Raw genomic sequence first — 22,687 nt, forward strand, 5'->3', positions numbered from 1 at the left:
TTAAAATGCCCGGGTCGACTTACACATTTCCGAGGGAGCATCTGTGTGCCTGGCTGCAGTGATGTAGGCCGAGCTCTTTTCCTCTCCCCGGGGAAAAAGGAGCTGGGGCCACTGAAGTATCCATCAACACTACAGCTCTCTCTGCATGACCTAATGGAGATGAGAAGAGCTGGGCATTGTCCCTTGGGCACAATGCGAGGCTGAAGCTAGGGAGGGACAGATTCACAGCGTACGTGTGTGTGTCTCTTTGTATGTGTTCTTCCTGAGGTTTTTGGCTTACGTTCTTTAAAAGATTCATACATGCACTGATGGAGAGATATTGCTCCTGTTGCTGCTGAATGGTGGTAAATCAGCCTCAGGGCTGAGGTTCTTTAGGAGGTGCAGTTCCACCCAAAATGACTGAATGGTTCAGAAACCTCCCACTAGAGCCATGTGGCCCATTTAAACATGCAGGCTTTTGTTTAAAGGAACCGATATATGAAAACAGGGAATGAACTCATCCAACAGGCACCGACTGAGTTCAATAAAACAAACACAGATAGAGAGAGCTGAAGAAATAGTAAAAGAAAAAGGAGAAAGAGAAACAGAAAAAGGCACTTAAAGCTCATCTCCTCCCCCAGTCTCTGTCTTTAAGTCAGCTCAGAGGCTGGCCAGCCACGAACAATAAAACCAGAGCCGAGGAGCATCTGCTGCCTCCGACTAAAGAGAAACATAAAGGAGAGCAAAGCCACAGGGTTCCAGTCTTTGACTTGGTGATACTAGCCTATTCATTCAATGAATTCTTGGTCAAAGTTATCTGCTCTGCCACAAGTAGACTGCTAAAAAGGAACAAAACAACAGTGAAATCCATTATTGGAGTTCACAAATTTCTTCCAAACTATAAATGATGCACAACACTTTGACATCATTCCCTTGACAGCGACTGCTTAGGCTTTCCAAACCATGGCTAAATGCAGTGTAGCCAGTTGTCTGACCCAATAAATCACCATAACTTTGATGGACAATGCTAATCAATTACAGCACGGCCATCTGAGCGCACTGCATTGATCTCCCACTCCCAATATCATGTGTCAGAGTCATATATTGACAAACTAAAGCAGCCTGCTGTTGCTTTGACATCCCTCGGAGGAAGGCATGACCCCACATCACACGCACATAAGTCCAGGCTGAGTGAAGAACAAACACAATGGTAGTTCAGGCTTGCTTTAAGCAAACCTGAAAAACCTGGACAAACCTGATTTCTAACTATTTAAACCCATGGCTTCATCACTCCTCTCTACATTGTGCTGTTCTGTCCTTTTTTGAGGCGATATAATATTACTTTTAGTCACAGCTTTCCGAAACGCTTACTACATGTACATTTCACAGTGGGTTTGTAATCCAAAAGGCCGGGTACGGCCTGACACTACTCCCCCGTGTCTCACACCCATCTGCCACAGCTGTAATGCTGGACTTTTAAGTGGTTCCTTCAGTGTGCTCCCTTCTCTCCACCTCTCCTGTCATATCACACAGTCCACCCCCAACGTCTTCCCTTCGACCCCCCCCGACCGGTCATCCCCTGCAGCTCCCCACCGCTTAACATTTGGCACTGATGTTTAAACTCAGTCCAGATGCCATGCCTTAGACAGAGAGTGGAGAATCAAATCTTGAGGAAATGCTACTTTCCATAAAATCCCATGACCCGATTTTTTTGTTTCTCTTTTCCCAAAAATGCAAAAATGGTGCTTCTTTACTATTCTGTGACCCAGTGAGTCATACCAGAGGTCAAGCTCCAGTGACTCAAGTGGAAAGCCCAAAACAGGGCTGAATGAACAGCAACATATTCTGAGTGTTTGAGTTTAAAACTTCTTTTAGAGTCCTTTAAAAGAGCAAAGAGAAGCTCACATGCAAACGCTGAGGCAAATTTTACCAAAAGAAAATCCCAGGCTCGAATGTCTGCCCTGCACAGACTCACGTTCCAGGATTCTTTCATCTAAAATGAGCACACGGACAAGAGAACACATAGCAACCAGTGGGGAGAAATAGAGGTTTTGAATGAGCACGATAAGTTACATTCTAGATTGAAAGCAGCATGTTCATGGGAAATACAACAGTGCAGTGAGGCTATAGCATGACTTAATGCAACCCAGAAGAGTCTGCTTGCAAAACTGGCTCATTTTGGGATTCCATACTGGTTGATGGTGACAGGAGATTCTGAGGAATTTTCCATTGCAGTCGTTGAAGCCTTACCGGTCTAAAACTTTGCTTAAACCAGCAGCGGACAAATACAGTACACTGGAAACAACAAATCTAACGCTAATCGTCTTTGTTAAGACATTTATCAGATGGACAACGTAACACCAATCCAGTACAATGACATTCAATGTCAGATAGTGTCAGACAAGTGATAGCTTGTCAGGAAGCTGAGTGACATTAGGGAATTATAGAGGAACTAATATATCATAGTTTTTTTTTTAAGTATCTATTAATATACCTGGGTTATGAAGAATTGCCTGAGTTAACTACCATTGTTAACTAGTCCGTGGACACTGAAAGAACTATATGACTGAGTGATTACTATCTATTGATTTGTAGAAGCCGCTTCTAGTTTGAGTTCTACATAGGATTTGGTGAGATTTAAGTACAATAACATAAAGGTCACGATTATTCTGAGTTGGGCCATGAGAAGAGATTAGTAAAATGGTTGCATATTGATCATCATGGGTTGTTTTGAGCAGATGCTCTTAATTGTGTCCATTAAAATAGATACAACGTCTAAAACTGGCATAAGTTTGTTTGATTCATGCGTGTTTGATACACCATGTGTATTTGATATTAGTCGCTGCTTAAGATCCAGACCAGGAAACACTTCCTCCCCATTTAGCTTGATAAACCACAATCACACATACGGTATGTGATCTTGAGATGTGAGGCAGCTGCAGACAGAAATCAGGAAGAGAGGAGAAAAGGAAGTGAGGGGAAGGAGGCAGACAGAGGGGATTATTGTACACACTCACCCATGTGGGCTATCCAGCACTAAAAACACTTCCCAAACACATGACTCCATTGTAAGACCAGAATAGTACTATACAGCACCAACTACATACTTATTCAAATTCCCTTACTCCCACTGCCAGTCTAGAACCCCCCCCCCCCAATACAAAATCATAGCCCTTCATCTCAATAGTGATCATATTTGGAGGCGTACAACTCAGGTAGCTGGAAGAAAGTGGGATTTAACCCAGCTAATGAGGCATAAAGGCCCAGTTTCCTCTGCAGGTATTTATACACGCCTAAACTTTAAATTAAAACAAATAGCAACAACAAGATGAAGTGCAAAGAGTTTGTAGAAGGTAGGATGTGAATGGGAGAACGGTGTGTCCCGCTAATGTACGGCAAATGAACGCACCGACGTGTAGATGACGACATATTAGAAAGGGCCGCGGTCCTCCAACATGTCAGGCTTAGAATCATTTCTTTTGTGAATTCAACTTTCTGCACATCTTTAAAGAAGTGGAATGGACAGTAATTTCAAAACAGAATGAGGCTGCTTTTTCAACTCCGTAAGAAACCCACATTGAATAAGACATGACCAATAAGGCCATTTTCTAAAAGGCTTAATGTTTTCTGTCTTTTATGATCTTTTTCATACTGCCCCTGAACTACCTGGCCCACACATCCTGAATGATTTCTGACAGATGAAATCTAACTTGCATGTGGAGTCATTCATCAGTGACTAGAGCCAGACTGAATGGTAAAAATAGAGCAAAAACAAACAGAACAGAGTGGAGCTTAGCCAATAGTGAGCACATAGCCAAGGTCAACTCTTCCTGCTCCCTCTCTTTCTCCTTGAACCTTCAGCTTGTTTCTTTCTTTCTTTCTTTCTTTCTTTCTTTCTTTCTTTCTTTCTTTCCATCTCCTTCCCCTCCCGTGCCTCCCTTGTCTGGACTCTTCTTTCCTTGGCTTTTTCTCTTTCACTTTTCTTGTCACTCTTCACAGCCCTTCAGGCATCCAGCGGTCAGGTTCAGCTGCAGTCAGCACATTGGGATTTAAACCCAAACTGCTGAAAACTCATGCCGTGTATTGATATGTCCAGATGGCGAATGTACATCAAAGGCGACCAAACATCGGACTGACTGAGGAGTTGTTGCATTTTTAATGCGATAATATCGACTCTGTGCATGTGTAAATAGACTGTACTTGTACACAGCTTTTCTAGTTGACCACTCAAAGCGCTTTAACACAACACATTCACATCTTAGCCAGTGCTCCAGTCTATGCATTCATACGCATTCATTCACCGATGGTAGGCAACGTGGGGTTTAGTGTTTTATCCAAGGTCACTTTGACACGTAGCCACGGGAAACCGAAGTCGAACCACTGACCTTCCGATTGGTAGGTGCCAGCTCTTCCTCCTGAGCAACGGCCACCCCCATAATTATCGCTCCCTCCACTTGCCACCCTTTGCAAGACAAGATTACCACCCTCTTCCAAAGATATCTGCTCTCTTATCTTTTTTTCTTTTGGGCACTCAAAACGTTCCTAAACCTAAATCTTTTTTTCAACTGGGATAAAGTGCAGGGTTACTCCATAGATGTCATACAAAGCTAACTGTCACATAATGTGCACAAAACAATAATAATAACATTATCGGGTATACATTTATGAGCCTTCAAGCAAACTCATATCTATGGTGTTTTACAGTCACTCAACAATTAAAGAATTCACTGTCAGTTCAATGTGGCTGTTATGTGATATCTGTGGTTTAATCATAGACACAAATAAAGCACATGAGGATTGTTTTTAACTTACAAGGTTTTAGATATTTCAAACATTAGTTTCCAAACTAATTAACTGAACCTGCCAGTTAGCATACAGCACAGGTAAGCATGGAGAAACTGAGATGTAAGAAAGATAGCTAAATAGTGGGATACACTCAACATAGTGCATGTGACCGGCTCTTATTAGTCATGGCCTGTGCCTGATGATTACATTTTACACTATGGTGCAGAGTAACAGCAACTAGAGCCTCAGGGTGTGCCTCGTCTTTGCCCATAATCCAAAGTCAAGGGATAGGATCAGTGACCACAGAGAGGACAAAATGGGAGGCTCATTAAATTCCCCCACAACCATCGAGAAATCAGTCTGTATCAACAGACACGTTAAAGGGAGGATCAGGTATTAGAATTACGAAAAAGATGTCAAACTATTGTGGAACCGATTTTGTGTGTTCTCATTACTGAGCGTTTGATAACTGATGCTGGCGTGGGGCTTCTGTTTCTCACTGGAAAGAAGAGAGAGCGACATAAATAAAGTATGAACACCCAAAAACTGAAAAAGCCATGAGATGAATACCAGGTAATTGGAAGAATATTAAGGGACTACACCCAAAACAGTGAGAAATATAAAAGATGCTAACTAAATTCAACACAAACCTCCCTGTGCACAAGCTGCCATGAAGTGGTTAAATGCGTCTTCAGTGGCGTTGACGTACTTTTCCTTTTCCCTTCACTCTGGAAAATTCTTGACTTGTATATTTTAGTTTAACCTATGACTTATATCTGAGCCGATACTCAGAATGTAAACATCTAGATTTGGAACAATCCTAATCACGATCATGTTTGGTTCTCAATCACTTTGACGTGATGTGTCTGAGATTGCTAAGTGAGGACTAAGGCATAACAAACAAATTCAGTCTAAGTAGGCCATCCTTTAACAGCCACTGTGCCTTTTCCTCACTTATACCCTTTCATTACTGCTGGATCTATTTATAAAGCCCATAAATTCATGTAACCGCATTGAAAGAGCATTTTAGGAGAGTTACTAAGGACTTTGTGGAATCAAAACACTACCACTCTTCCCCCTCTAAACTTCCATGACTTTTGTTTGCTTGCTTGCCACCTGGTTCAGTCTCTACATGGCAAAGACTTCCCACTGCACAATTAGGTTAGCAGTCTCTGCAGAACGTTAGGCTATTCTTTCTCAATCTCTTGGCACAGAAAAGCAAACCCTGGAGTATTCCTGCAACAGCACTAAACTAAGCACTCGCACACTGTACGTACACAAAAGCACACACGTATGCATACTGGTGTCCCATTTCTTCTTCCTGACCTCCTTCTTTCCATTCGTCCCTTCCACCAACTTCATAAATCTATCCAGCTTGCTGTACCGAGTGAATGGTTAATACCGACTGAGAATGTCCGGTTTGACCAATCACAACTTTTACAAATCGTCTGTCAACGTCTCCTGACAAGACGTGGAGATGAAGCTTTTTCTGCGCCTCGCTGACAGGTCATTTAGCGGTATTGAAGCACCTAAACACACAGGTTACGAGAGGCAGAGTGACACCGAGCCCAGCCAGTCCTATTTCCTCTGCTGTAGTGTAAGTAGCTGAGAGCAGAGACATTTTCCTGATAAGTACCCACGTAACTAGAAACACAAGCCTGTACAAGTCTGACTGTTCTTTCCAAGCCCTTCGCCATGAACCTTTCACTGCACCTCGATAAGGAATAGACTCTCCGAGACATGATCAGCTTCCATTTTTAAACAGGATTTTGCGGGACAACATATCAACTAAATGCAGTAAAACAAAATCATTCATCGTATAGTCAATATTCACACACCTTTTCGCCTCCAGTCCAAGAAAAAAAGAAAAATCCTGGAAACAATGCGAACAACTTCCTAGATCAATCATTTATCAACACAAACACAGTCATCATGACAGATGAGACCGGCGTCTCATCAGCCTCATCAAGTGAGCTCTTAACTATTTCCTGTTGTAAGAAAGCATCTCCAGCAGAGAAACAGGCATGAGCACGGACTACTGCATGCGATTCTACTAACATTCACCAGTGTTCATGGGTAAAAACATCTTAAATCTGTCCACCACTTAGTGATCTAATGATAGTGTTGTTTCTGTCTTCAGGCAGTCGACATTGCAGTTCAATTCAACATCGTGAGGCTGATTTTAAAGCCATGGGGCTGCAGATGTCTGCCTCCTTCTGCAGGTAGCCTACATAGTCAAGTGCACCAGCTGCTCATAGAGACAACACATGCTGCTGAGGGACTTGTTATCAGCGTGCTGCCACAGAACAAAATAGCTCAAACTGTTGCTCTGCCCTTGTTCTGTCAGAGATCTCAATTTGTCAGATTCTGAGGCTAAAAGTCAAAGAAAGAGCACAGAAACTCCCGTAAAACTGAACTTAGAAGAACACCGCTACAAAGGGCGTTTTTGTTTCATCTGTAAAACCAGAAAAGTTCAGTCACATTCTGCACCCATTTTAACAAAATCTCCCACACAGTTCGTGATTCAAAAAGCAGTTGCGAGAAACTGAAGTTTCCCCAGTAATTGTAGAAAAAAAAAAAAAAAAGAAGAAACCCCGCACACTCAACCCTGAAAACACTTTAGATAAGAAACACAGATGGAGCTGTCGACAGATCTGTTGCAACCACCACAAAGGTTCATTTGCTGTCTACAAAATGAAAACAGCCCCCGCACTTTTTAAGTCATCATTTAAAAATAACATGCTCATATGTAGCTGACCACACTGGGACTACGTCACTTCACATTCCATCAGTGTCGAAATAAGCAGTGCAGCATCTTTATCAACCTTCACCTACCACTTGATTTCAAGGGACACTTTTGTGCACCAACATGTTGGCTGTGGTTGTCGTGTCATAGCAAAGCAACTTGCTTGATTAGCATTGCATTACGATACAACAGAAGTTCCTCTTATGTGGTTTCTCGTTGATAGTCAGCAAGAGACCCAGAGCATTAAAAAAAAAAGCTTGCATATAACAATGCAGAGGTCATGTATTTTGTAGATGAGACAGCTCTGTGAACTTGTAAGAGGTGTCTGTGAGAAAGAAGTCTACTCTGGTGAGATGTAGCGGAGGCAAATAAATGCAAATGAGGCTCCTTAAGTGTATTCGGTGAGACGGAGGCACAGCTAAGATTGAGGCGGTTTACTACTTTATGATCCACAGTTTCACACAATTACATCCACCAGGACGTGTCAACAGTTAAACTTAAAGCTGAGCTGCAGGGCAACTGGTATGTCCACCCCTCCCCCCTTCTTATCCTCAACCACTGTCACAGATCTGTAGTGGGGCTCGCAGAATACAAACCATTAGCAGGGGGCCATATGGTCCTTTTCTTTCAAAAGATGGCAGTGAGCCACTCTGTGGGCTGTCCGAGTCTTCTGAAGCACTTTGAGAAGGTTAAAATACAACACTGCGGTGTTGTGGATGCTATACTATAACATACTGAGGAGAGTTTGTTTGAAATAAGCTATTCTATGCCTGTTTAGAGCGCATTATGCCCCTTGTATCTAAATCTATAACCCACCTCTTCGCTTATACATTTTTAAATAGCTTGCACAACAAACCAGTAAACAGGAAGGATTTTAATAGATGGAACTGAATCTTTAAGCTTACCATGAGAGGCTGATGCACGAATTCTACTCTGAATACAGTATATTGGAACGAAAGTCCATTGAATGTGTTAATGCTTGGTGGGCACCTACACACAGCCAAGCTTACAGATGCACACAGTTAAGCTTACAGATGCACACAGCCAAGCTTACAGATGCACACAGTTAAGCTTACAGATGCACACAGCCACAACAGCGCCATACGTCTCCTGTGTCATTCACTTTCCCCATGACAACTCAAGAATGTAGTCACTTGTGCTCCAATCTGCTTTAGTGTCATCACATTACACACAGAGCTGTTCTGACTAAATTACAAGGTGCTCCATTATGGCTCCACAATAGGGAGTTTGCACTTTAATTCGTTTAATACGAAAGTATTACTTTTCGAGGTCGTGAGGACACGCTCAACTTGTTACTGAGATGCAGTTTGTGTTTTCGCAATCATCAGGAAAACTTTACTACACAACCCATTAAAACCTACCCTAAACAAAGAGTGATAATTCATTAAAAAAACAAAACTGAAAGCTCCCCATAAAATGGCAATTAAGGTGAAATGCAATTACAGCACTACAAAGTTGGTTCCCTACCTATTTCTGTTCTTTATTGTAACCCTATGACAACAAGTGGTCATTTCATTGTACATTTCTAAACCATCCATCAGGCGATATAGATTGTTTCCCACTTTTCTGTTTCATTGTTTATTCAAATCCATTCCTGAAGGCCTGAGTCTGAACATGTGGCCTTCAGGAAATGTAAAAATATTACTGTTGCAAGAAGAAATCCCCGACAAGCGAGGCCACTGTTCAGCAAAGAATAAATTGGAGAAACGGCAAGAGGGAAACGAGCAGAGAGAGAAACATCCGGGTGCAGTGTCATTGTGAGGGATTTTAATGTGATTATGTGTGAATGTTCCCCCCCCAATCATCCATATGTTAGTCATGTACTACTGGGTAATCCTATGAAAGAACCAGCAGCAGCATAAATCAATCAAATCAAATCAGTGTGGGTAACTTATGTGTTATTTTTATGACATTAGCCAACATTAGGAAACAGTTGCATAAAGGACATGTTAAAAAAAAAAAACTCACCAACATCACCCTGAGTAAACAAGGTGACACATTTCACACAATTGCAAACATGAACAGTAAACTTGAGTAGACAGAAGCAGTCATTTCTGATATTACTCAGTCAGATAGTCGGGAAAGTATAGAAATGCTAGACAGTTGCAATGCAGTTGTTATGTCTGTTGTGGTGGTGGTGGGGGGTGGGCACAATATTTAAGCTTAATAGCAGGGTAAAAGACTTTATCAATATGCCTCCCAGTTCTCTGTTTATCTTCATTGTTGCTGCTTTTTACTCGTCCACATATCACTAGCAATCATAGCTGTCCTCAGCCACAAATGTTGCCCTATGCAGGGTACAAAATATCAGTTACTATAAACTGGTAATTTTGTTAAGATGCACTTGCCTCTTCTTCTAAACAGTCCTGGCTGGATTTCTGTCAGGTCTGCACCAATTACAAAACCCTTTACTGAAATTAAAGTGCTCAGTCAAACAAAAACAACTGCCCACTGTCATGAGGGTTTGTCACAATTTGCCCAAGGGCCTGGAGACATTGCCCCCTGCAACAAGTCAGCCTACATTCTCAAGCTCATTCTCACACTGACTGCAACTATGCAGCCACAATGTGCCAGTGACCGAGCAGGAGACCACGCTGCTGTTACTAATCACCGACATTCAGACAAAGTGACCCGTTATTTAGCTCAACTTCGTCTAAACACCGTTCAAACTAAGGACCCAAAGGGGTTAACGTCACAAGCTGCTTCACAATAACCTCATATAACCGCTCTGTCAACATAGTGCCTGGTAGCCATTAAAAAAAAAAAGTGCCACACCATTCAACAGTAAACTCACTCGTTTTAAGATGAACTTTGCCACTAAAATATCTACTCAAACGTACATAGTCAAAAAACAAAAAGCAAACCCAGAGTTGAAGCAGAGTATTTATTATATACTCGTAACGTACCTTTCCCGGCTGTTCGTCTCATTGTTCTGGGTGTAATCCTAAACTGCAGTCCCCGCGATTCAACAGACTGCTGAAAAATTTAATTTCTGACCACGTCGCAGCTTTTTTTTTTCTTAAGTTGTTTCCTTGTTTTCTCCTTTCATAGAAACCAGAGTGACTTGTTTGAAGCTGGCTAACAACGGCTGAGTCCCCCCCCCCAGACAAAGCTCAGCGTTGAGTCAGTTTGAAGGTTTGAAAGCGGGGTGGAAACAACGTGGAAACGTAACGACAAATAAATCGCATCCTCCTTTAACGCTTATATTAAATGTCGAATTGTCGCTTCCGTGGAACAGTTGGCTCAAAAGTCCACTGTTTTCTAACAGCCCGTGGTCTCAGACCGGCTAACCAGCTAGCCTGTCGCTACTTCCTTTCTCCTTGCCTTAATAACAGCAGCGGTCTGAGCAGTGAGAGAAAAAAAAAGTTGAGGAAAAAGGCAGATTCCATACAATGAAGGCACCCTGTTGCTCACAGACGTTTGTTGCACCACAGCGCCCCCTGCTGGTTTAAAGCGGTGGCACTGCAGGAGGGCATTGGCTCTCTGTTACTGATCTTCACAGACTGATTCAGGAGTTAACAAAAAAAAAGTAAGCAAGAAAGAAAAACACCACTGTCGTTTCATTGTTACCCACCACATGCAAAACAGCGGAGAGGTTTCAGGCATTTTTTTTATTTATGTGGAAAATAGAATATATGGCCGTGGACATAGACCATCTTATACAAATCAAACAACACAAAAAGTGCCATCACGATCTGCTTTATTTGGAATTATGGTGCCGAAGTTAAAAGGAAAAGAACAGGAGCTGTGTGTTTTTACAAAGTGACGCATGTGTGCGTGTTGAGTGAGATATTAATCAAGACAAAATAGAAATACAGAAGTTAAATGCATCGACAGAGATAGGACAACACTGAGATATTTCTGACATAAGCTTGTGTTCTGCACTGAGTCGATATAAGACTTCTTCATTAATACGGACTCATATTCATCTCTGATTGCAAGGTCGGCTCCGTTTTTTTTTTGGCACTGGTGGTCTTTATTTGAAAGTAATTTGACAAGAAAGTGGGTAGAGAGACATGAAACTTACATGCAGCCAAGCCCACCAGACTCAATATTATAGTCTGCAGATGTTGGAAGACAAAGGCTCTTTGCAATTTTGCTTAAAGTCGCAGGCCATCGCCCATCTTTGCTTGAAAATAACACTCTCACCTGTCAGTACTTAATCTGGATCTTCCAGATCAGTGTTGCTCACTTACTCATACATCATACAAACTTTTCTGTCTTTCTTTTCCTCCCTCCAAACTCTTTTTAAGTTGTCGCTGGAATCAAATTCTGGAATAAATCATTATAGCTGTATCTGTTATGTGAAGGTTCAAACAAATAAAACGAACTGCAGATTTAAAGTTTTGTTACATTTTAAAAAATACTTCCCAGCCCTTTTGTGCGGCCGTTTGCACAAATCGAGCATTACCGTCACTTTGAGTTCTGAGACTTTTTGTTGTTTTTTTGTGACAAACCAAACAATCAGTTCGCTGAGAAAATAATCTGTGGATTAAATGTTGAAGAAAAATGTAGTTACCCACAGTCTGATATATAACATGTTCAAAGACCATCGATTACATCAGCAGAATAACACTGTTATAATGCAGCAGTGATAATGGTGTAATGACATGAATATCAGACACCATCATGTGCACGGTGAACACGGCGAAGACACTAATTAAAATACATTCTAACGCAAATTATATAACTGATATTGGTGATGTCACGTCTATAATCCACCCCCCTTTCTAAAATGTGTTATTTTCACATTATAATCCTGTTTTTCAACAACAACCATTTGGCACACACCACAAATTATTTTATGACCTCCTGGGGGTTCCAACACCCAGTCTGAGAATCATTGCAATCTATAATAGCTTCACTGAGTGCTTCTACCTTCAGGCCACACAGAACAGAAGTTCTTCTTGCAATCTAAGTTTTTTTTCCTTTACTTAACTAAAGCCTACGAATACTCCTTCAACCACTATTTCTTTGCGATATTGATGGTTTGCCAGCTGTTTATTGAATGGTGATCACTGCTGAATTTGACCTCTTCCGAATATGTTTTGTCAGTTTTACCTCTGCTACAAGTAAACCAGTAAAAACATTAAAAGCCAACAGCACTCTTTAGTTTCAATCATAAATATTTCTAATATGCTACATTTGTATGCGTTTTGTATGGGTACTCCGGCTTCCTCCCACCGTCCAAAAACATGCATGTTAGGTTAATTAGTGTCTCTAAAATTGTCTTTAGGAGTGAGTGTGAGCGTGTATGGTTGTGTGTCTCGTTTGTCTCTGTGTGGCCCTGTGATGGACTGGCGACCTGCCCAGGGTGTACCCTGCCTCTCACCCGATGACTGCTGGGATGGGCTCCAGCCCCCCCGAGACCCGACCGACGGATTAAGGGGGTATAGAATAAGGACGGATGCTACATTTGTACTGACCTCCGTCAGTATGAGATGCAAAGGTAACCAAAATTTAAATCCACTATGATTGCAACCATAACTGTCCAAAACATACGGAGATGACGTTGTGATTTACAGTTCAGCGCGCGCGCGCACACACAGACAGACAGACAGACACAGGGTAGTTGCTGTAACCATAACCATGATTCTCTAAGGACAAAACAATCAATATTGAAATTAGTGGTCTGCCTGGATGTTTTATTATCGGCAGGAAAATGACTGTAATCCTACTTTGTGACCACCAGGTGTTGCCCTCTCACCACCAGACAGTGAGTCATTTTCAGCGAACAGACTGGACTGAGTTAGCAACATCAGTGCACCATAACAAAAAGGAAAAAAAGAGTTGGCGTGACCTTTCTACAAATGGAGCGCTGCTGCAATGAGCCCCAGTTATCTTTTTATCAGACAGTTGTGATCGGTTTCTGTTTTTCCCACAGCACACAATGAACGCCGATATTTGAGACCAATAACAGGAAGGGAGGAGGTTTCTGTTAATGTTTAATGTGATCCTAATCAATAGTTCTCATATTAGGAATTAATGAACCTACAATGTGTTCTGCTGAAGCACTAGTGCTGCGGTGCATTTTCTATAAGTGTTTGTTAACATGTCAACACCAGCTCTGCAAGGCAGCAATAAAGTGTATGTTTGTCACGGTGAGTCAACCGTCTGCATGGTTTTATTTTCAGTTTCAGAGCAAGATTTTAGTCTTAATCAATTCAGACTGTTTGCTTGTTTGTTCTTTCCTGACTCAACTCACAGTGAACTTATTTCCCAGTAGGAGATTTTAAACGGGAGCATCCCACAAGTTGGATTTCCACTCCAAAAAGGCTGCCTTACATAAGATTACTCAACTTCTGACTGTGTGCACATGGTTATGACCATTGCTTTGAGTGCACCATTAACACAGAGCTTTGCATCTGTCAGCTTTTGTGAGGTTTGAAAGGAATTAGTAAATGCACATTTAAATAATGCACGTCTAAATTATTGAAAGAGCTTTGGGTTTTTTGAGGACATTGACTCGTCTTCTTGCATGGGCTGACATTTTTAAATGGAACATGCTTTTGCAACAATGCTAATAAAAACACTAGAGCACATCACTGAAGTCCCGTTGTTACGATATTAATGTCCTTGTGTGCGGCAATAATGGATAATCAAATACTTGCTTTTGGATCTAGAGTATAAGAGATTTTTGGGTCATTTGTTTGGGCAACTAAGTTCTCACTGTGGTGTTTTGACATCATTCTTACATGCAACATTTCCCAATGCTGCAGACTTCATTTGTGGCACCAGTGTACTCATCACAATCTTCTGTATTCTCCATAGTTTCCATAAGTGCAATATCAAGGTGCAACTCTGCTTTTCACTGATATGACATTTCTGTGATGAAATGATGAATGAACATGCAACATTTTGTTAACTTAGACAAGTGTAACCATTAATGGTTGATAACCTGTGTGTCTCATGATCAAACTCGTGTGTTGGTTTTGATTTTCTCTCTGTAAACAGATGACTGTTGGAGGAGTTCGTCCAATGATAGACCTTCAAACAGTGTACAGGCTCTGCCTTTCGCCCACAGCAAACAGCGACAGGCTGATATAAAAGACCCTTTTTTTGGGTTATATCTGGAAAGCTACATCACTGGACACACCTCAGAGTGCAATCTTATCAAAATCCACTACAGCAAAAGACTGTCTTGTTCTGCTTTTCATTGAAACACACATGCACACACATACACACACCCAACCACGCACGCACACACACACGAACACTTGTGGTTAAGGCATCAAACCTTGTGGTTACAGCAGATTTGAAGTTATATTTCAGGGTAAGGGCGTTTCCAACAGTCTTGGGTGTTTTTTACACCTTTGGGGGCTGTAGCTTTGTTTTTTCCTCAATTCATTTTCCGTCAACACAACTTGCCACAATGCCTTAAATAAATGAATAAATAAGCTAAAATATGTGTGCCTTTTTACACACGTTTGCCCTACATTTACATTTCAAGACTGAAAAGCAGAAGTCGTGTCAGAAATCAACAACTTAAGTTTCATGGGGAGAAAATTATGTGCCTCGTTGCAGTCACACACAATGTAGGTCAGATGTCTCACAGTATGAAGAGCTATGCTTTTTTTTGAAGTAATCATTTTATGCACAGTTTTGTGTTGCTGTTAAATGGAGACACTATGCAAATGAGAGTCTTCCTTTTTAAGGAGATATATATGCCACATAAAACTCACTCTCTGTTTGAATTTCTGAAACAATTACTCACTCAGCATGAAAGGGGACATCTGCTTTTAAATGCATCAACACTGGCTTGGTTTTATTCAGGCTGGAGGTTACAAATGACATTCTATTCCAGTCTTGATGAATGATAATTACGATGCAGTGACACAATTACAGCTTGCTTTGTTGGAAGATTGAAATATATAATCATAACTCCACGGTGAAGGGCGAATTTACTCATCTACGAGCTCTGGTTTTGCTCATATTTGAAGATGGTCTCTTGATTTTGGGGTCTGGCACCACTTTCTGGAGCTTGCGCGGCATCTCATTCAGCTGTCATTAGTTTGGTTGGGGGATCATTGAAGTTAAGTGTCCCATGCATGGTGGAAATAAGACTACGATGTGAGCTGCATGACTGTGGCCTTCAAACCCATAGCGGCACCCACAGCTGTGTGACGAGATATATGAAACCCCTCTATCTGCAGGGAGGGGTCACTTTGCATTTGATTGGGAGCTCCTGTTTTTCTCACAGTAATATTGTGAAGAAAAAAAAAAGAATACAAATTTAGGCTTTTGTAATGCCTTGAGAAAGTACCATTGTAAGGGCAAGTGAGAGTCTTTCCACACATCCTTAAAAATATTGAGTCATGTTACTACGAGAAACATTTACAACTGTTCAAAAGTGGCTTGTTTTGAAAGAGCTTTTCCCGCATTAGTTATCATAGGGTCATAGGGTCAGTAATACTACATAACATGTATTCGTGGCAGCACCTGTGCAAGATTCTGGGAAAAAGGATGATCTGAGTGTACAGGTGAAGTGACTTGTTTTTTAGATATCTTTGAAAGAAGTGGCTGAATAACACTTGACATCTGTGATTGTGAAATGTTTTGACGCAGTGGAATTCTCAAAGTTGCTGTCTTTTTATAAGGTGATGAAACAGAGGGGATGGCGATCTCTCTGTTGCATGTGCATTTGCTTGAGTGTGTTTGTTGGGTGTGGTGAGTTGGCTTACTTCCCTATCAAATGTGCTGCAAAAATCTGCAGTCAGCGACAGCTAGCTTGTCGCACACTCAGCATCACCACCAGCAGCCAGAGTGAGTACTATCCACTGCACATTCACCTCATTCTGCATCTCACATAAATGCCTGCTGTTAAACTCATATCATATGTTAATGATAGGAATGCTCTGTGTGGATAAAATGTCAAATATTTTGAATACTTTATCATTTTATGTGGTATGAAGTTCAAACTTTATGTTGAAAATACTTTTTTTTTTTCCTTGCTCAGATTTAATTCAAAATAATTAAAACCTGAAGGGAAAAAAAGAATCTTAAACTGAATTTTGGTTTATTGAGAATGATGGATGGTAACTACTACAGTTTTATGAGAAAAAAAAAAGTTAGTCATCTTTTTTCAATTTGACAATGATTTATCGTAGTGAAAACAATCTGCATGCATTACTTACTGCCTTGGAATTTAAATCTTGCATTTTCCTGCATTCTTCACAAAAACAATAAGTCTATTTCTGTCATGTGGTGATTTAAATGCCCTCGCTGCTCACTCATCCTGTCCTAACCGCAGCTAGGTGGAGATTGTAGCACATGTGGGAGGCATTTAAATGATGCCTTTTAAACTGACTGAGGTTTAGTTTGAGAGCCAGGAAGACTTGCTTTACTGGCTTTCTTCTTATATAAACTGAAATTGTTCTTTTTTTCATCTCAGGTGTGTGTTGTGCACAGATACGCAGCTCCACTGGTTAGAGTGTGCTCATAGCCTGTTCGATCACAGGAGTTTCACACTAATTCCTGTGCAGCTCGTACCAGCTCAGTTTAGTCACCAGCAGCCTCAATCTTTCCTGGTTCAGCTGTCGCCATGAATGTCCTCGCCTCCCTCACGTCCCCCTCCTCCTGTCCCCATTTGTACCACTTACCCAGCTACCCAAGCAACACCACTATACCTAATGCTACAGCTCCAGCTCCAGAGGTAAACCATGTGATCCTGCGGCATTACAATCACACCGGCCGTCTGCAGAACAGGACCATCTCAAACACCCAGAGCCACATCAACATCTCCATGGCTGTTTTCCTCTTCTTCAGCGTGCTCATCATTCTAGAGAATTTCCTGGTGCTGATGGCTGTCATCTCCCGCATCCGCCACAGCCGTCGCTGGGTTTATGTCTGCATAGCTAACATCACTCTCAGTGATCTCCTCACTGGTGCAGCCTATGTGGTCAACATTTGTATGTCTGGTAGCAAGACGTTCCACCTCACTCCTGCTCTCTGGCTCTTCAGGGAGGGCATGCTGTTTGTGGCCCTGGCAGCCTCCATATTCAGTTTGCTACTGATTGCTGTAGAGCGTTACACCACTATGATGAAACCACTGCCTCATAAGTCAACTAGGAAGACATACTATCGGATCTATGGCTTGGTGGCTCTTTGCTGGGTTTTTGCGCTGGTCATTGGCTTTCTCCCTTTGCTAGGATGGAACTGTGTGTGCAGTCTGGATGGATGCTCCACACTTCTCCCTCTTTACTCAAAAACCTACATATTTTTCTCTCTCATCATCTTCTTCCTCATCCTCGTAGCTATCGGAGTGCTCTACGGTGCCATCTACTGCCACGTACACAAGAGTACCCAGTTGGGTCCTCACCGGAGCCGGAAACGCTCCTTGGCTTTACTAAAAACTGTTATCACCATTGTCGGGGTTTTCCTGCTCTGCTGGGGGCCACTGTTCCTGCTGTTACTGGTCGATTTCTTCTGTGCTTCCCGGCAGTGTGTGCTGCTGCTCAGCGCTGACTTTTGCATCTCCTTGGCTGTCCTCAACTCTGGCCTGAACCCCATCATCTACGCCCTGGGCAGCAGTGACATGAGGAAGGCTATTGCTGGGCTTCTGTGTAGCTGCTGCCTGAGAGTTGGCCTCTGTCACCCAGACACGTTCACTTCCAAGGAGACCAGCAGCACGTCAGAGAGCAGGAGGGACAGTCTGAGAAACAGTTTTAGTAAGATCAGGAATCTCAGTGTGGCCTCTCCACCCTCAACCCCAACCAAGCCTCGCAAGGCACACCGAAAATGTAGACTGAGCACCACGACCAGCTGCCTGTCAGTTTCAAGTGGTTAAACCACAGTGTGCTCCCCTCCCAAGCAAACAGATCTGTGTGCATTGATACACATCTAACCATTTCCTCTCAGTTTAGGCTTGAATGTTAACTGCACTGATGATGACATACTGTAAGAATACCTTGTTGAAACATGAATTTATCCTTAAAAATGTGAGTTAGCAAGAATATCACAAAATCTGGAAATGTTCTGCATCAAAGTACATTCATTTTGTAAATGCATGCATACTTACTGTGTAGATATACTGTACTGTATACTTACTTACAATTGTATTGTGTATGTACATTGTATACTTATACTTACTTTTGACATTCCTGATTTATTTGAATGAATTTTAAAAGCAGATTTATTGTCCAAATAAAAGCGTGTTTTGTAGGTTAATGTAATTTTGTATAAAACCTGGTGAAACTAAAAATAAAGTATATTTTGTGTAACATATACATTTAAATTGTCCTCAATAAGTAGTACTGCAGAGTTCCTCTGGAGGGAGGCACATCTTTGGACCCCGTGCTTAAATGTGCTTTGAAATTTCCCTGAGATGAAAATGAACATGACAGCAACGTTTTCAAACCTTCTTACTAGTTTTTAGATTTACAAAGTTTCAATTTTACACTTTGAACTACAGGGAATTGACACATCATTCTGGTAAAATCTCACTCAATTTAATGCAACTACATTTAAGACGAAAAGTTTCTCCCTATTTTCGAAGGTTGATCATAACAGAGCTTTTAAAAGAAAACCTTTTCCACGCTGCCACGCTGCTCTTCCTGTTTCTCTGACAGGATGACTGATAGAGGTTCAGTTCAGGGCTGGGACTGCAGCCCCAAGGGCACACGCAGCCAGAGCTAATTGATAAATTCATTATGACTGTCTGGCAGAGGAGAGAGATAAGGTTTAGCAGATAGTATGCACATGCAAGTCACACAGACTAACGCACCATACTTCTGCTACTGAACACTGGAACAGCTTGTTTTGACTTGATCTCACAGTGCAGATGGTATTTTATCTAAACCAAATGTACTGTATACCTTGCTGTGAAACCAGAAAAGGGAAAGAGTTTCACTCTTCATTCTACTGTAACAGAGCATCTTCACAAAGAACCTTCTCTCTTAGCAGCGAGAACTCAGTGCTGTGACTGTTTGAAGGTTGAGGATCTGAGTGCTGGAAAATGTTTGAAAAGGTTTCAACAGCACAAAGTTGCTAAAGTAAATGTATATGTGCAGCTGAAAGCTTTATACATGCGATTGACTGAAATACTGAATGTCGAGAGGTCCACTTGCTTTACAGTTTTGTTCAGTTCAAAATTAAAACTCTTTTAAAGACATTAAAACATTATTGTGCCAGCAGAAAGTGTGAAAATGACATATATATCTTAAGAGTTCGAGGCTGAGGTGATCCATTTTTACAACTGGTACACTGGTGTACTTATACCAAAAGGTTTGTGTTTGTTAAATGAAACACAGTCACAAGCCAATGTAGGTGATAAAAGAGATTAAGCAAGCTGGCAAACAGGCTTAATCCATTTCTTCAGACTGAATTTGCAGACCGTAGCTCTAAAAGCCTCAAAGTGTCCCCGCAGACTTGTCCCCTCTTTAGGTTTGTGTCTGTTCCATTTGCCTCCCCTGGAAGTATATTTGCTCATAGAGCTGTTTTAAAAGCTCAAACATGATACTGAGATTTACAGTCTATTGCCTAATAGCAACTCACTTATTGCTGCATCGGTTAGCCCTCTGCCTGTTTTTAACCATTTGTTATTTTTAGAAAGACATGACAGTATAAAACTGTTAAGTCTATAATTTTGACCCAAATTTGCACATAAAACCCCAATGTAATATTTCAGTTTGCGAAACAGACTGACTAAAGAAAAAAAAGTAGCAGTGAGACCAGTCTGGATGTTAGGTTAGATTTATAATGCACTGCAATGATAGCCAGGAGTAGAAAAGGCAATTTGACAGATGTTATTAAAAAAAGCCAAGTGGCAACTTTGTCACAGTGGCAGTGACAGTGGTGAACTCTGGTGCTGTGTGAAAAATGAATCAAAAATAGAATTCAGTGAATACACACACTCAAGGTTGTCGTTGCATCTACAAATTATAGCTCATTCAAGTCGGACTGCAATAAAGTGTAAAACTGTCCCGTGGTCTGATAAGTCAAAATATGAAATGCTTTTTGAAAATGAGCCCCCTTCAGACTAAAGAGGAGAGGGACCATCTGGCTTGTTGCGCATGCACAGTTCAAACACCTGCATCTGTTTTCACATGATCCCACATTAGTGCACATAGTACAGGTAACTTGCACATCTGTGAGAGAATTATTTTTGAAGAACATGTGTGAGTTTTCAAATAGCACATGCTGCTGCTCAGACGATGACTTCTTCAGGTGAGGCCTTTCTTATCTCAGCAAGTCAATGTTAAACCACAATAGGGTGTTGAAGTCAAGTTCAGATATGTCAACCAATGAAAACATTTCCTGTATCATGATACAAAAAAACAAACAAACAAAGGAAGCCCCAAACTGCTGAGAAGCTTAAATCCTGTACCAGGGGAGAAAAGAAAAAACTTTTCTTTATTTTTCTTTCATCACTACAGTGACTTGTTTCCTCACATCCAAAACACTGTTTTTGATAGAAGCGGTGATGCAACACATTGGTAAAAATGTCAAATAAATAAGATAAATTGAAAGAAACAAGGGATTACTTTTAACATTTCATGCTTTGTGTTTGTCCTGTATTGAAATAGATAAAGGGTTTAAAGTTTCGTCAGACTATGGCAAGTGAAATAAGGGTAAAAAAAATGTCATTCCACTTTCTGTTTATGACTTCTGTGTTCTTCCACTATCCTTGCAGTCTGCCAAGCTAGTGTTCTCATATACGAGGTGTGCAAGCCACACGGGCTCGTCGGTGAGGATAGGAAAAATGAATGAGGCACTGAGATGAGAACGGAAGTTTTGTGCATGCACTACCTGAAGCGGCTGCCCACGTAGCGCTTGATGGTGCCGTGCCACCACAGGAAGGCACAGGCCTCATCATTCATTATATTTTATTCATGTTTTCACATATGACCGTGAAACAACATGAAATTATGCACATATATATAAGCTGTAAGCATAAATGTGCATACTGTATACATAGTTTAGATGCACACACTCACAGAAAAACATGTGAACTTAAAAGGCGCGCTCAGGTCTGTGCAGATGCTATGAGGTTTTCTTACAAGTAAGGATTTTCCGAGGTCAGATTTCTTGAAAACCTTTTCCTGTTTTTTTGTGGCTGGGGAAGCAAACATTTCTAGGCTTGTGTGTGTGCCTTTGTGTGTTAGCTTGAGGTCTTGTGAAGTCCTACCTCTGTTAAATGCAGGGGATCAACTTCTCTCATCCCTTGGTCTTGGCATGGCTCCAGGTCTGCTGCCTGATGAAAAAGCAACAGCAAATTCCTGGCTTTATTAGCTCAAGGCTCAGAGACATTTGTTGAATCATATTTGACGTGTCGGGGGTTGATAGCCGGCCCACGTTGTTGCTTTCTCTCCTTACAGCAACAAAACCTTTTCTCTGCTCTGAATGAGGTATGATGGGTTAATGATGGTTGCGTGCAGACACGGCTATGCCCTCAGTAATTAACTCGCCGGCTTTGCCTCCAGGTGTTCAGCAGACAGCTAATGATGGACTGTCTGTGAACAGGAGAAAGCAGTGTCTGAGGCAATGAGCTACACGATTAAAAGGGTGATAAGTTGCCATCAGCACTAAGACAACTTTGTGGCACATGTGCTGCACAAAAACTGCCTGTTACCAGCAAAAAGAAAAAGAGTTGGGAATGCTACAATATAATAGACCCCCACAGATAAACCTGCTGAAAATATAATCACTTTGCATTTTTATCTACTGAAAGAAATAAACTAAAAGTCATTTCTGGCACTCCCTGAAAGCAGTCACTTACAACGCATGGCTTTGCTGACACACACCTTAATAAGTGCAAAAGGATACTCAACTTGAAACCATATGAGTATGAGCCACAACCTACGTAACCTACAAGGGTGGTTCTACAAAGTTTGCAGCTTTCATTTTCAGGTCAACGTGTTTTCACAGTGCTTATAACCCAGCCGTTGTAGATCTTTTTAACCACCACAGCCTCGGGAACCTCTCTGTTGTCTAACAGAGTACTTGTCATCCAACCACTCGTGTTTTCTTGTCCAAATATGGCTAAATGTGCAGCTTTTGCATACTGCCGCAGCATTCCGTCCACCTCAGAGTTTGGAGTTTAGTTTAACCATGAAAAAAGGCAATATATGTGCAGCAGGGGTGGTCCCTGTGTTTGTGGGATTAAGGTTGAAAATAAAATGAACTTCAATCTGCTCCATAAAAAAACAAACAAAAAAA

The 22,687-nt window shown here is 41.5% G+C and overlaps 2 protein-coding genes across 8 annotated transcripts in view; one reads left to right on the forward strand and one right to left on the reverse strand.

Moving 5' to 3' along the window:
• Positions 1-10,889, reverse strand: part of LOC140311909 (myosin IXB) — a 50,961-nt gene extending 40,072 nt beyond the window's left edge. For 6 of the 7 annotated variants that reach the window (XM_072389501.1, XM_072389503.1, XM_072389500.1 and 3 more), the window contains exon 1: positions 10,438-10,888. The gene's annotated coding sequence lies outside the window, so the exon portion shown is untranslated. Of the gene's footprint in view, positions 1-10,437 lie in introns of all 7 variants that reach the window. The other variant, XM_072389504.1, reaches the window with a different exon arrangement.
• A 5,347-nt stretch (positions 10,890-16,236) lies between these two features.
• s1pr4 (sphingosine-1-phosphate receptor 4) lies at positions 16,237-18,551 on the forward strand. Its single transcript, XM_072388689.1, has 2 exons — positions 16,237-16,294; positions 16,923-18,551. Exon 2 carries the CDS (start codon positions 17,073-17,075, stop codon positions 18,315-18,317), a length of 1,245 nt encoding a protein of 414 aa, XP_072244790.1. The 5' UTR covers positions 16,237-16,294; positions 16,923-17,072; the 3' UTR covers positions 18,318-18,551.
• The last annotated feature ends 4,136 nt before the right edge of the window (positions 18,552-22,687 follow it).

This window comes from Leuresthes tenuis, unplaced genomic scaffold (genome assembly GCF_036924035.1).
Source record: "Leuresthes tenuis unplaced genomic scaffold, fLeuTen1.0.hap1 SCAF_7, whole genome shotgun sequence".
Lineage (NCBI taxonomy): Eukaryota > Metazoa > Chordata > Actinopteri > Atheriniformes > Atherinopsidae > Leuresthes > Leuresthes tenuis.